Source organism: Peromyscus eremicus, chromosome 5, assembly GCF_949786415.1.
Source record: "Peromyscus eremicus chromosome 5, PerEre_H2_v1, whole genome shotgun sequence".
NCBI classification, from domain to species: domain Eukaryota; kingdom Metazoa; phylum Chordata; class Mammalia; order Rodentia; family Cricetidae; genus Peromyscus; species Peromyscus eremicus.
Window position 1 is genome coordinate 83,648,682 of NC_081420.1, and position 14,740 is coordinate 83,663,421.

The 14,740-nt window shown below is 46.3% G+C and overlaps 1 protein-coding gene across 1 annotated transcript in view; it reads right to left on the reverse strand.

Annotated features, from left to right (window-relative positions):
• The window catches only part of Galnt2 (polypeptide N-acetylgalactosaminyltransferase 2), a 132,019-nt gene that overhangs the window by 23,049 nt on the left and 94,230 nt on the right, over positions 1 to 14,740 (reverse strand). Inside the window, exons 4-6 of the mRNA XM_059263831.1 lie at positions 2,836 to 2,934; positions 2,542 to 2,609; positions 2,261 to 2,326 (exon numbers count right to left, since the gene is read on the reverse strand). Of these exons, the coding sequence (XP_059119814.1) occupies positions 2,261 to 2,326; positions 2,542 to 2,609; positions 2,836 to 2,934 (233 nt within the window). The remainder of the gene's footprint in view (positions 1 to 2,260; positions 2,327 to 2,541; positions 2,610 to 2,835; positions 2,935 to 14,740) is intronic.

Below are 14,740 nucleotides of genomic sequence, written 5' to 3' on the forward strand. Positions count from 1 at the left end.
TGAATGAGCATTTTCTGACTGATGTCACTGTGCACTGAGCCCCACCCCCACCCCCCGCTCCCCAACATGCACTTACTAATTGCTGCCCTGCAATTTCAAGCAGGCTGCATTCTAATTTCATGTTCATATTTATTTCCAAAATTAAAATGCAAGCAGCCCAAGGGCAGGAATAAAAGCCTTCACACTTATCCTTGTGCCTTCTAGTGTCTAGCACAGTGTAAAGCACATATTGAATGTTTAATAAATGCATGATTTTTTTTTTAAAGATTCTTGGGGCTGGAGAGATGACTTAGTAGTTAAGAGCACTTGCTGCTCTTCCAGAGGATCTGAGTTGGTTCCCAGCACCCACCTCAGACAGCTCATAACCTTCTGTAACTCCAGCTCTGGGGAATCAGATACCTTCTTCACCTGCACACATGTGACATTACCCACACACAGACACACATAAATTAAAAAAAAAAATCCTTGCTGGGCTGAAGAGTTGGCTCAGCAGTTAATAGCACTGGCTGTTTTTCCAGAAGACCTGGGTTTGGTTTGCAGCATCCACAAGGTGGTTCACAACTGTCTGTAAGTCCAGCTCCAGGGGACCTGACACCCTCCTCTGGCACCAAGCTCACATGTGGTGCACAGATATACATGTGGGAAAATATCCATAAACATAAAGTTAAAAACAACAAACCCTTGCAAGAACACCTTCCTGTCTTGACTGGAGCTGCATATGGGGACCTGGAAGAGAAAGTCTGCACTGAATAGGGATTCAAATGCCACCCCTGGGTCCTTGTCAGCCTCCTAGTGGGAGTGGCAAACGCCATCACTCTGACTGCCTGACACTGAAAGAGGACTAGCTCAAAACAGTCACACACCTGAGTCTCGCCGAGAAGCTTCCAGACTCTGCAGTGGGAAGGCAGTCTTTCCACAACTGCCCACACGGATGAGACTGACAGCTGGGGAAGAGCTGGCATTTGTGAAATCACATCAACATGAAATGACAGCTCTCTCCCTATTCGGGATGGTTCTCCTTCAGCAGGCTGTCAAACTTGAATTTGTGATTATATCACATGCCTGGAACATGGAGACACTGTACTCCTTAGAACTAAGTCTTAATGCTTTTCTAAACTTTTGCAGTCAAGGGACTGATGGGACTCGTCGGCTGTGAGTGAAAGACAGTAGCCAATTTCCCAATGTGTAAATACCAATGTGGTTTGAAAATGTGGCCTTACATACCAACAGTTCCGATTAGTTAAGCTGTGACTGTTCTTGCATCTGCTGGGACAGGGCTCTGGTGGAGGGAGAGAAACAGACAACTGCTGTTCCTCTGAGTAGTTCCACTGGGCCAGGAGAGATGGGAACAAGAATCCCTGAAGAAGCTGTATCTGTGTGGAAGGCCCTGCGGACTGCCCGACTGACTAGAACTTCATAGGAAGTTTGAATGTTGCAGATCACAAGCCAAAATTATCTTGGCTCCTCTTGTTTTTATTAAATTTTAATTTCACGTGCATAGGCATTTTTGTCTGCATCTATGTATATCTGTGTACCATATGCACAGAGAGCTGTGACCTGCCATGTAGGTGCTGGGACTTGAACCCGGGTCCTCTGGAAAAGCAGCCAGTACTCTTAACTGTGGAGCCATCTCTCCAGCCCCACTGGCCTGTCTGTCCATACCAAGGTGACAAAGCATCCTGGTGACTGCAGATTTTCAGGAGGTCACTACATGCCAACCTCAAAGCCAAGAATATCATCAGAGACTCTGTTCCCTCTGCTCAGCTGTCACCTGTCTAATTAATGTCCCCACCCATATACTTTGTAAGCACCCTGACTTGTGACTTTAAGCTCACGACACCCCTTTCATAGTAGATGTCATTCAGAACAATCTGACTCCTCCGGAGCAAGAGTGGTGCATAGCACTAACACCGGAGTCTGGCGTGTGATGGTCAATATTGATTGTCACCTTGACAGGACTTACGAGTCACCACGCATGTCTGAGGGGACTTTTCTAAGATCAGATCAGAAGTGGGTGGCCCGCTCCCATGGGCTGGGTCCTGGCTGCATATGGAGAAAGTGGGCTGAGCACCAGTACTCATTTCTGTCGGCTTGCTGCGGCCCACTATGACCACCTGCCGCACCTTCCCGCCATCATGATGGACTGCACCTTGGGAACTAGGAGCCCAAACAAACCCTTCCTTCCTTAAATTGCGTCTGTCACACCAATGAGAAAAATACACACCATCTCAAAAGTGCTGCAAGAAAGGGACTCTCTTACCTTCCCGTCGGTCGTTTCTGAGGACCCTCACTTTCTCAATTTTCCCCAACAGGGCCCCGTCCTCAGCTAAGGAGAGAAAAGAGGCAGAGAATGGTGAACCCTGAGTCTACACAGGGCTCTATGCTGGAGGCCACATACTCAGTCACCTTTCCCTGGGGCCTCTGGAGGACATCTCTTCCCTGCACCAGGTGCCTACTCCGTGCTATACTGCATTAGGTCACTCCTCCCAGATACCCCCAAACCAGGAAGGCTGACACCAGGGGTAAGGCTGTGAAACTCACGGTCATTGCTGTAGTCGTCCACCAGGATTATCTCCTTGATGAGATGTGGTGGACTCCTCTTAAGGACACTGAGAACAGACAGAGGGACAGAGCCTTGTAAGGGCAGGGCTCTGCTCGAAGCTGCCTCTCTCTTGTGGTCCCCAGCCTTGGCTAGAGGAGCCAATAGCTACCCCATACCCCATGCTTGGCAGTTGGATGACCTTGTCTGTAGCCCCTGCTGTCTGTGCCTGAGAAGCAGCTGTTGTTAGGTACCTCCACCCTTCCTGTGAGATACAAGAGCTCTGTTGGCCTCACCTGACCACCGTCCGCAGCAAGGCTGATCTGGCTTCATTGTGAAATGTGATTACCACGCTGGTGGCTGGCAGGTCCACCCGCCACTGCTTCCGCTGACACCTGAGGAAAAAGAAAGACTATCCTGTGGACAAAGGACACAACCAGCTGGGATCATCCCTGATTGACAAGTAGAGTGGGCTGCCAAGACCAAAAGACTGTGGCCAGCCCATCAGCTGTGGGAGGTTCTGGCAGAGATGGGACATATGGAAACAGAAGATACAACCAGATTCTGCTTACAGACAAGGGAGTTCTGCAAGCTGTATGAAGTGGAAGCAGGTTTCTAACATGCAAATCGTGTGTTCTAAAGCAGTGAAATCCTCCCCATTCAGGCAGACACACCTCAGCCACACACACGCCTGCCTCAGTCCTCAGCAGTTATTTGTGGGGGACTGGTGCCATTGTTTTCTATTCTCCTTGTGCTTTTTAACCGGTATGTGCTGCCTGGGGGACTGGCTCTCCCAGTAACAACCCACCGACTGCTGTCCTCCACAAGGTCTGCCAGGCCTCCAAGTAACCTGGCGACTGTGTTCATGGAAACAGCACTAGCAGGTGGGCAGGCACATTAGGACTACCTGAAGCACAAGGGCATAAGGACCTAGGCTGGCAAAGATGCCAGGGGGCACAGGACCCCTTCATTTGACTCTGTGGATGCCTGACATGTGAAGACCAGTTTTAAAGACACCTCTTCTGGGCCTTGGCTGAAACGTTCAAGTATCACATGGTCAAAATACCCAGCATGATAGGATCCAGCTCAGCAGAACCCATGTGAGGACTCCTTGCAGGCCAGTCTGGGGATGCCAGCACAGAGCAGTGTCCCAGTCTCTACACGGCCCTCTAGGGAGTGTGGAGGACTTGTCAGAGCCCCAGGAAACTGTCAGCTGTGTCTGAGTGCAGCCAGAGTCCTGAGTCGCCAACGGTGATGCCACTGACTCCAGAGTGGGAGGGTTGAGAGGGTGTACTGAAGTGAGGAGGGATCCAGTCCCTGCCCCAGGCTCCTCCATGGCCCTACACACTGAAGACTCAGTTTATCTGGCAGCTTGATCATCGGTCCCAAGATAGTATCTATCTTGAATGAGAATAAGTGGGAGAAGGAGATGGACTTCGGAAGAACCCTAGAGCTCAGTCATGGCTCAACATTCAACCACTGAGCAATGAGGTGGATGCTAGAGTAGCAGCTGCCGACAGTAGAGACGTTGAGAGGGCAAGTGCCAGGGCACATGTGCTCCCCTAGGACTGACAAAATGAGCCCAGACCCACAGACTCGAGCACAAGCAAGAAAAGCAGTGCAATTAGAAGGCAATTAGGCTAGGATTGCAGAAGGGGCGTCTTTGGTTAATTTTAGTCATTAGAGTAAGTTCCTTTTAATTAATCACCAAAAAAATGTGCAGCAGTTGTTTGGAGGGCTAGGGGAATGAATTCTACAGTTAGTATCTGGTCTCATTGTAAATGAGCCTTCATGGACAAGCAAACTGATAAAAATGAGCAGAAAGTTATATTAAAGATTCTGCAAAGCTTCAACTGTAAACAAATCACCGCATGATGTCACTGTCAAGAAGCCAACCTGTAATGCTCCAGGAGGAGGGCTCTGTGCTTGAGGCAACTCACCCTCTGCAGCCAAGTCTCCACTTAGACCAGCAGGAATGACTGAGCCAGCAGATCTGGGCTGAGAGACTCAATAGGGCTTACAGGGCTGGGTGGGAATGCGAGAAACACGGGGCAGCATTTTTCATTCTCAAATTGCTGGATTCTAGGTCCATCCAATCATGCTCTATTCTCTCGTTTTCCTTCTCTCTGCAGGAGCTCATCTTCCAGGAGCTTTTGGAAGTCTCCTGGGGCTCTGGAAGCATTTCTGGAAGAAGCAGGCTGCTGCTTCACACCATTTTATTAAAGCTCCTCTACATATTCATAAGGCATCGGGCTCTCAGTCTTAGCAATCATGAGGCTTCAGCAGGATCCCATCTTAAGGTAGAGGAGTAACAAGAAGAAACCGAAGGATCTCACACCCCATGGGTTGAAGTGTGTGCATGAATCCAGATAAATCTCACACTCAACCAAGATGGAGCCCCAGGGGAATCTCTTAAAAAGAGAAAAGCAATGAATTTTGCATTTAAAGAATCTTCTTGGCCCTGTCAGCCGGCCCTTGCCTCTCCAGAGGCAGTGGGAGCCAGGGTGGCAGCTGTTAAGAGTCACCTGTGGGTGCTTCGTCCCCAGCCATGCAGGACTGAGCAGGTGACAGCAAGGAGGCTGCAGCTGGGGTCCCTTTTCCCAGAGCCACACCACTAGAAGCCTACTCTGGGCCTAGTTCACTTGAGGCTCCAAAGACTTGGTATGACATAGTCATTCTGGAAGCTTCCTGTCCATTAAAATGGCAACTTGACAAACCAGACACATAAAGAGAAAATACACACAAACACACACACACACACACACACACACACACACACACACACACACACACACGCAACACTAAATAGATTCAGCAGGTTGTATTTATATATATTCATAAATAGTAACAATAATAATTAAAGAGAAAGAGGCCATGAATTTGAGCAGCTGGGGAAAACTACATAAACACAGTATACATACATGAATTAAAAAAGTCAACTTAAAAGATTTTTAAAAATCTGTAGTTTAGCTAGAAATAGGTCCAGAAGAATCCTGCTTCTCCAGGACATGACTCTCACTTTTGCAAATACTGGGCCTTTTCCCTTCTCTGCTTTACTTTTCCCAACAGCAAATCAAAGCTACAGCTGACTCTCAGGGACAGACTGAATTCACAGTCTACATTCACAGACTGAATGATCTGAATACTGTTGGGCCATTTGTAAAGAGTAATACACGTCACTGTGACCAGACCTTGATGTGGTGGCCTTACTGCTCCTGGCACTGTCCATAGATATCACAAGGGTAAGGCTGAGGACACACAGTAAGAAATTGGCCAGAACATGTCACATGCCTATGGTGGGGGTCAAGTCCTGGCTACAATAAAGTCATCAAGGTGATGAGGGCCCCCGGATCTCTTGGCAGGTAACATCAACTCATGTGACATCAAGACATTTGTTACGTAGCTCATTAGTTAATGTAGAGACCATAACTAACAAGCAGGCCTTCACTCTCTAGTCATGTCTTAACAGTCTGCAATACTGCCAACTGGTTCAGAATTCTCATATGAAATGGCAGGTGACAAGCAATAGTTATCATCCTTCCATGTTCCTTTACACCTCAACCCCATTGTCAGTGGAGGGAACCACTACCCCAGATTTGGTGCTCAGTCATTCCTAGGTATGTTTTCAATAAATCACATACATAAAGACATAATACACATTTCTGAACAACACATGGTATCAGTCTACACAGGCTCAGAGTTGATGTAGAGGATATACAGAGAATCACTGGGCATATCAGCTTTGCCATACAACCCTGCTATGTTCAGGTCACACTGTCCCATCAGGAATAAGGAGAGAGCAATCTGTGTACCGAGTCACTCCCCTGCAAACCTGAGGTCACCCAGCCTCCTAATTCTCACCCCGAAGTCCTGAGACGGCAAATACGCACCACCGTGCCCAGCTCATGGTTTCTATTTCTTGAGTGATTCTGGTAATAACAGTTTCCTAGAAAATTACCCATTCCCTTTCAGTTTAAAACTCCTTTGCTTAGAAGTGTACTTGCCATTTTCTTATGCTCTTAGCTGCTCTGGTTATTTCCCAGCAGACGTTATTAAACCATGTGTTCTGTTTTGGTTAACAGCTAGCCTTGGAGATGTATTTTTAAGATGAAGCAGCACACAGTCCTCCGTGTTGTTTCACTTTTCTAGTGTGCTCACCTTCCTCCCTGCCTCCCTTCCTTCTCTTTCAGGTTTATCCTGCTATCCTGCCACCTCGGGTAGGAACAGACCAGGCTGCCCCATATAAGGAACAAAGTTGACTTGGGTTATTTAGTTCCCACCTGGAGACACGGGAAGTTCTGCTCTGGCCAAGAGGAATTAGGGGCAATGAGTGCCACCCTGGCTCTGTGAAGACAGCGGGGAGGTGCCTGCCTCTATCCTGAGCTGAGGTCTGCTCCTGCAGTCAAGTGGGAAGGTAAAGGGCTGGGAGCCCTGTGGCTGCTCTGACTTCTCCTTTCCCACCCACCCAGCACTCATACGCATGGGAGTCTCCAAAACATGCTAACAGCCAAAAGTCTTGAAAGTCTGAGGAACTGAAAATAGATCCTCTGCTTCCTAGCTGGCATATGAAATGCAGGAAGGGCTGTTCCCACCCTGATACTGGGATGTCGGCTGTGAGAAGAGCCAATGGCTACTGGAGGCCTGAATCTCCCGTCCTGCTTGCCCATAGAAAATGCTGGGTCAGTTCCTCTCGGTCAGGGGAAGATGGCTCTGTCATCTCAGTGGCTGCCATGGCAATTGCTACAATGCTCCCCAAAGGGTCTGGAACAGCACTGTCTACCACTGTGTGGCTAGGGCTCTTGCCGAGCCAGAGGTGACCACTGATATGGGGCTGGAAACTTGTTGCCCATTCAAGAGCTGGCACAGGGCAGGCAACTGCTAAGACTACAGACTGCTGACCACCACAAAGCCAAGTTGGCCAGGAGTCACCAGACTCGTGTGCAGAGCTTAGTAAAATGCGGGTGCCTGGCTCGGCAGTAGACCTGGACAAGCAGGCCAGGCAAAAAAACGAAACAAAACAAAAAACCTGGGCTATGCCGAAGCAGCTGTCCTTAGGTTCATTTTTAAAAAATACTTATTTTTTAAGTTTTCATATACACATGTACTTCCTTCCCATGAGTCTCCTTTGTTTCAACCTAAACAGTTTCATTTCTACTTTTATGTTATACATATATGATTTTATGTATTTATCTAAAGTCTAGGATCCGCAAATGAGAGAAAACATATGACGTCTTTCTGAGGTTGGCTTAATTCACTTAATACGATTATCCCATATTGCATCCATTTTCCTACAAATGGCATGACTTTGTTCCTTCTTTATGGCTGAAACAATCCCAGTTTCCCTGTCTTTTCCCACGCTGGTGGCACGTGGGCTGCTATAACCAGAGCCGCAATAAAAGCCAATGTGCAAGTGTCTGTCTGTGTGATCTTGACTTGGATGTCCTCTGGCTAAATCCCCACGAGAGGTATGGCTGGGTCATCCAGAAAACCTAGTTTTTGTTTTTTTGTGAAACCCCCATACTGACTTCCTTTAAGAAGCCTGTGGAGAGATGCTACTCTGGCAGCAGTGTTCTGCCATCCCTGCCTCTGACCACAGTCAACAGCACACAGCGCAGACCCAGCCACCAGCTAGATGTGCAGCATGGGCATGCTGGAAATGGTCCCACCTGTCCCCACCTGGGCCACATGCATGTCTCAAGCTTTTTAATCTGCCTACCAAAGCAACACAGGGCAGCTCCATATTTCAAGGTGGTTGCTATGGAATCTTCTAGAAGCCTAGGTGAGCAACTGGATAACTTGTGAATTAGAAATGGAAGCAGGAGGGAAAAAAACAGTTAAAAGAACCAAATCCGCTGTTATATAATGTTTGCTTAATCAAAACGCTCTTAGTGACCCTCCCAACAGCAGGGGCAGGATATCCAGCCACCATCTGGCTTTTAGCCAGCCCCGATATCTACTCAGACTGTTCTGAGTCTTCTAACACCAGAAAGCCAAACCCTAAAATATTTAATGACCTTTGCAGGCTGCTCTGAAATTAAGCTTCTTCTAAAGATCGGGCTGCCAGCAGGTCTGACAAAGCCCTATTCACCCTGGGTTTGTTTGTCTCATGTCACCATGATTAACCTAAGACAGCTTCCTCACGTCCTGGAGCCCGGCACCACACACTGCAAACATAATAAGAGCCAAGTTCAAAACCACAACATTCATCATCTCATGACATAAGACACAGCTTATCTTACTGGCCTGCTCTGCCTCTGAAAGCTTCCTACCCTTTGGGAAGCTGAGGGTACAAGAAGAAAGCATGTGCATGTGTGCGCGCTCACACATACACACACATACACATACACACACGCACACGCACGTGTGCACACGTGCGCGCACACACACACACACACACACACACACACACACACACACGCCAACAGAGCAGCTCGGCCCTCCACACACTTCAGGGTGGATGGCTGGAGAGGTGGTACCCAGCTTACAGAACAAAGTGTGCACCTGCAGACCCTCATCTGGTGGTGCTCTCAGCAAGCTGAGCTGTGTGAGGGAGGGAGACTCTTCAGGACTATTATCTACACTCTCTCCACTGTCTCATGTTTTCCAGACACTAAATTCTAACTGAAATCTTTCAGAAGAGTCAAAAGCTATTGGACACTGAGAAAATAACAGCCTTGGACAGAGCTGTGCTGAAGCTCCCTTAGCCTCCTCAGGTATCCCTCACCAGCAGTGTGCACTTGCTCTTAGGGCTGGAGTCAGTTCTCAGAGTCCTTTACACTCCTTCCTCCTGATGACAGCGACCCCTCCCAGAAGCTCAACCGCAGAGCAGCCAACAGGAACCACAATCCAGTCCCTCCCCTTGCTTGACCAGACGCCTACCTTGGTCCTCAGCTGTGGACTTCCTCTAACTGCAGCTTCCACAGTGTGGGATGGCCCAGTTCTGATTTCCAGAGCAGCCATGCCTCCATTTGCTCTAGTTCTCTGGTCTCCACGTGGCTAAGTGCCAGAGCAACCTTCCCAGGGGCTATTTGGGTGAGTGGCTCACTTTCCCTCCTCCGCCTAGCTCCTCCAGGCCAAGTGCCGGCGCCTCATGGCCGTGACAGTTATTCTCCCTACATGGAGCTGATGGGCAAGATCATGAGTTCTGCCCAGCAGGTGGTCTGGGAACCGCCTGACTATAGATGCCCCCAATGTTCTGTATTTTGGCATGTTTGGCAAATAGATTAGCTGGCAACTGCAGGCTGTTGTTGGCCCCTCTGTTCTCAAAGATGAAGGACAGACAGGCATTTAATCATCGGGTGTGTGGAGGTGACCGTGAAGCAGGAGGCTGTCAGCATCATACTGTGGACAGTATGTCAGCCTGTGACCCGCTGAGCTCTCTCAACCCACTCACGGTGAGTGAACAGCATTTCTTTGGAGTCTTGGGGAAGATCAAGCTCCCTTTGATGACAAAATGGCAGGTATAATAACAAATAAACTGGACCTGGGCTCCTAGATATCAACAGCTGCTGTTCTTCAGTTCTCACCCAGGACACTGGGGCCTCTGGATCTGCAGGCAGGTGTGCCTGTCCAGCAAGACAGACTCAGCCCTGTCACCTCCCTTCTTGTGGACTCTGATTTGTAACGGTGAGCCTGTGATCGAAGAAAAGTTCACTTGCTTCTTGGGTCATAGGCAGCCACAGCTGATGTCTGGCCCAAGGACTATAGCAGCAAGTCCTGGAAGCTTATGGGACAGATCAGCTTCCAGATCAGAGAAGAGAGCCACTTCTGCCCCTTTGTGGCTGGTCTGGAAACGATCTTGAGGTATGGCGCTGTGGCAACCTTCTTACAACCACACAGGCAAAGACGATGAGGCGGAAAATGGCGCCCAGACATGGGGCAAGAATTTCCACCCAAAACCTGAGAAAGCTTTAAAAAAAATGGGTTCTAAAACAGAGCCAAGAGCAACTTCCTATATAGGCTTGAGCCAAGCAGCATGGCAGATTCCTGCCATGGTACACAGAGGCATCTCCAAGCCACACAGTATGCTGCATGGTGGATTTAGCTTTTGCTAGTAATAAAAAAAAAAAAAAAAAAAAAAAGAGGTTTCTGGGCTACACGCTGCTTTAATGGAGGCATAGCCCCACTGCTGCTGAGAGTTGGTGGTACACATGGCTCCCAGACCCACAGCTGGCAGTAAACATACCACCACCATGTTGGAACACTGAGGTGGGTGGAGCCAGCAGCCAAAGCTGCCATTTCAGTCCTAGCAATGCTGCAGTTTAAAGCAATAGACTCACAATAAGGCAGATTCAGATGGAATAAGACTTTAAATGGTTTACAGTGTGTGTAAAAATGTATGTAGGCTTGGAAGAGAGAAGAAAATGAATATAGACAGTTATATAAAGAAATAGAAAGTTTAAAAAATAAAGTCTTTAAAGAGATAGTAAAAATAATATAAAAAATAAGCCATGTAAAGATGGAAATCACACAGAGTCTGGATTATATTGTCTTTGGGATTTTAACTTCAGAGAGACATTTGATTGTAAAAGCTGCTGAGTTAAATCAATATGTATATTTTAAAGGTATCTCAACTTCAGAATTTATGTCTAAGAATACGTTGCTTTAGAAAGGAGGTTCTGCTTTTGTTTCCACACAAGATGAGAACCAGTGGATTGCTTCCAGGCTAATATGTTTTGACCAGCCAAGACCCCTTGAAAGGTCTCTGATGACAGCATGGCCCAGATGATCCAACATCCAGAATGGTTTCAAGGCAATTGGCTCAGACAATGCAGCCTCATGGACTATTCTAGTCAGGAATTGACCATAATTCTCAATTTTCTCAGGATCCCCATAAGAATACAGTGCCTTTTATCAGCAGGAAGTAGCCTAGAAAACTACACCCACATTCCCAAAACATGGATTACAGTTGTTTGTCTTTGTTTAGATTGTTGGTTGCAAATTGTTATTGGTCACAGTCAATCTCTTTCTAAAAGAAGAAAGAGGAATATGATATAGAAATGTAGGATATAGATAGGATAAAAGGGTAGATTATTGAATCTACTTTTAAAGAGCAACTTATTTGAAATGTTTTAAATTGCTATGGATTTTAATTTACTGATAAAAATTTAAAGTTAACTTTGTTATACTGTATGTATATTTCTACTCTTGTTTTAGGTGTTACTAAGTCATTTAAACTATAATGGATAATTATGAAATACAGATTAATAATTAGTCATTTATGATAATCACACTTGTCATATTAAGTTTTCTAGGTACACATAGATATATTTCAGTTAGGCAGGTAATCTTCAAACACTTCAAAGACCTACAGAATATGGCATTTAAAATGTTTTAAAAACTTTAGACTTTTCTGAACAATGAGACACATCTGCCCCTGGCAGCACCAAATACTTCAAGGAAGATGATGGGCATTGAAGAAACTCATTATGGAGTTTGCTTTCTTTGTGGCAAAAGTTAGCCACTGGGCAAAAAAGTACCCTTGCATCAACTGATTGACAGTATGTTATATAAACCGGACATTCAGGACCCATAGGAAGGTGACCAATGAACTTTGCAAGACGAGATGGTCCTGCAGGTTCCTGCTTCACAGAGAAGACTGTCAGATATTCAACAGGACACATGGAGAAGTGACTAAAAAACTCTAGGTCTAAAGGCTGAAGATGGATGCCCCAACATTGCAGAGGAACTTTGGATGACTGTCCAGGCAGCCAGCTGTCTCTGTCATTCCAGATGTTTTGAAGTTGCTTACAAGGCACTTCTTATTTACTTAGGTAATATTGTATCCTTCTGGAGTCTTTAATGTAGTTGAAGACTAGATAGTTATAATTTTCCTTGGTTATGATAAAAGATAAATTAGATATGAAACTTTAGACTCACAAATATAGGATAGATAGAATATTTTCTTTAATTTTGCCAAATGCAAATAGACTAGATATTATAACTATAACTCTTCTTGATTCTGTTTTGTTATATGTAATTTTACTATGTTGAAGTTAAAACCTTCCTTTTAAATATAAAGAAAAGGGGAAATAATGGGTGATAAATAAAATGCTGATTGGCCAGTAGCCAAGCAGGAAGTATAGGCAGGATAAGCAGACAAGGAGAATTCTGGGAAGAAGACGGCTGAGTCAGGAGTCACCAGCCAGACACAGAGGAAGCAAGATGTGAAGGCAGAACTGAGGAAAGGTACCAAGCCACATGGCTAAAGATAGATAAGAATTATGGGTTAATTTAAGTATAAGAGCTAGTAAGTAATAAGCCTGAGCAAATGGCCAAGCAGTTATAATTAATACTAAGCCTCTGTGTGATTATTTTATAAAGGGCTGTGGGACTGTGGGTGAGAGATTTATCCCAACCACAGGCCAGGCGGGACACAGAAAAAGTTCCGACTACACAGACAATCAAAAGCTTGAGACAGTTAAAGAAAAGTTAAAGCATTCCTAGCCCAAGACACAGTCTCTGTCGTTCACTTCCAGATTCCTCACTGAACGGGGCAATAAAGTGTCTTTTTTGCATCAAGGATCCCCATACCATAAATGCCTGCCATGGGGATGGCTTCAGGCTTCCCTGATAGTGTTCACTAGGGAACAATGACACAGTGTTACCAGGCACACCCTACATTCAAGGAAAACCACTGCTTCCTTGAATCTATCCTACGTATTGTGAACTTAGTGTTTCCATGACGCAATGCAAAGCCATCCTCAGGAAAGCAAAGGCTCCGAAAGCATTATCAGTGATATAATGAACAGCCAACAAAACCGCATGAAGCTCCAGCCTAATCCAGATAGAGAACCTGGGGCACAAGCCAGGGAGATGGCTCAGGTAAAGGCACTTACCACCAAGCCTGACAACTGAAGTATTCCTAGGACCCATAGAGTGAAGGAGAGAACCAAGTCCTGCACGTTGTCCTCTGATTTCTACATGTGCATTATCACAGGCACGCGCATACACACACACACACACACAAAAAAAAAAAAAAAATTAAAAAATTGACAGATGTAATAAAGTTGGAGTACACAATAGAAAGAAACATAAAACTACCTCACACCAGTGCAGTCTAACCTGTGTGTACAAATAACTGTGCAAATACATATTTAAATTACGTGTGTGTGTACAGTGTCCTCAGGTCAGGAGAGAACATCAGATCCCTTGGAGCTAGAGTTACAGGCCTTTGTGAGGCACCTGATGTGGATTCTGGGAATTGAACTCAGGTCCTCTGCAAGAGACATACGTGGAATCTCTCCATTTCCCCAAATACAAATCTCTTAAAAGATGATTACAGGGCGCTAGAGAGGTGTCTTAGTGACTATGAGCACTGGCTGCTGTCCCAGATGACTAGGGGTTCAATTCTCAGCACCCACACTGTGGCTCACAATCCACAACACCTGCAGCTCCAGTTCCAGGGTATCTGAATGCTGGGCCTCCAGCAGCATTGCCCTCAGAGTGGTGCACAGACATACATGCACGCAAAACACCCATACACCTAAGAAAAGGTCACAGACAATTTTACGATAATTACAATCATCTATCTAATCCCAGATATCAAACAAAACAAAAAGTAGATGGGACAGAGAAAAGCTTATGTGCTCCTCGTTAAGAACAGGCACAGTTTTATTCTCAGTATCAAACCAATACTTGTCTAATTACTACTTTTGCTTAAAGTGGCAACTACCTGAGTTATAAGTAGGAAAGAAAACTTTGTTAACCAATTGGAGGGGAAAATAAGTGAAGAGCAGCAAGTAAAGCAGCATCTGCACTGAAGCAGGGGACTGGGCTGGCAAGAAAACATGGAGGGGTGGACCCTCTAGGAGGAGGAGGAGGCCAGGCGCATGCGTGTCCGGCCCACTCTTGCACGATGGCTGCCTTCTGTCACAAGCTGAACCAGCAGCACAAGGCTCTCAGAGGCCAAGCAGCAGCCCCTCTATGCTCTTGACTGGGCCTCTAAAACCATAGGCCAAATAAACTTTCACCTTCAGAACTTATCCAGTCTCCGGTACTCAGTTACAGAACAAAAGAAGAATCAAGATACAAATTCAAGGTAAAAGGCACTCTGAAATGAAAAATAGCAGAAGACCTAAATACACAGCAAGAATGGCAGGCCTGTGAGGCACACTGCTGTCTCCACCACCAAAAAGGCTGCAGCACAAGAATGGGAAGCTTAAGGTCTGCCTGGGCTACAGAATGGGCAATCTAGTGGGC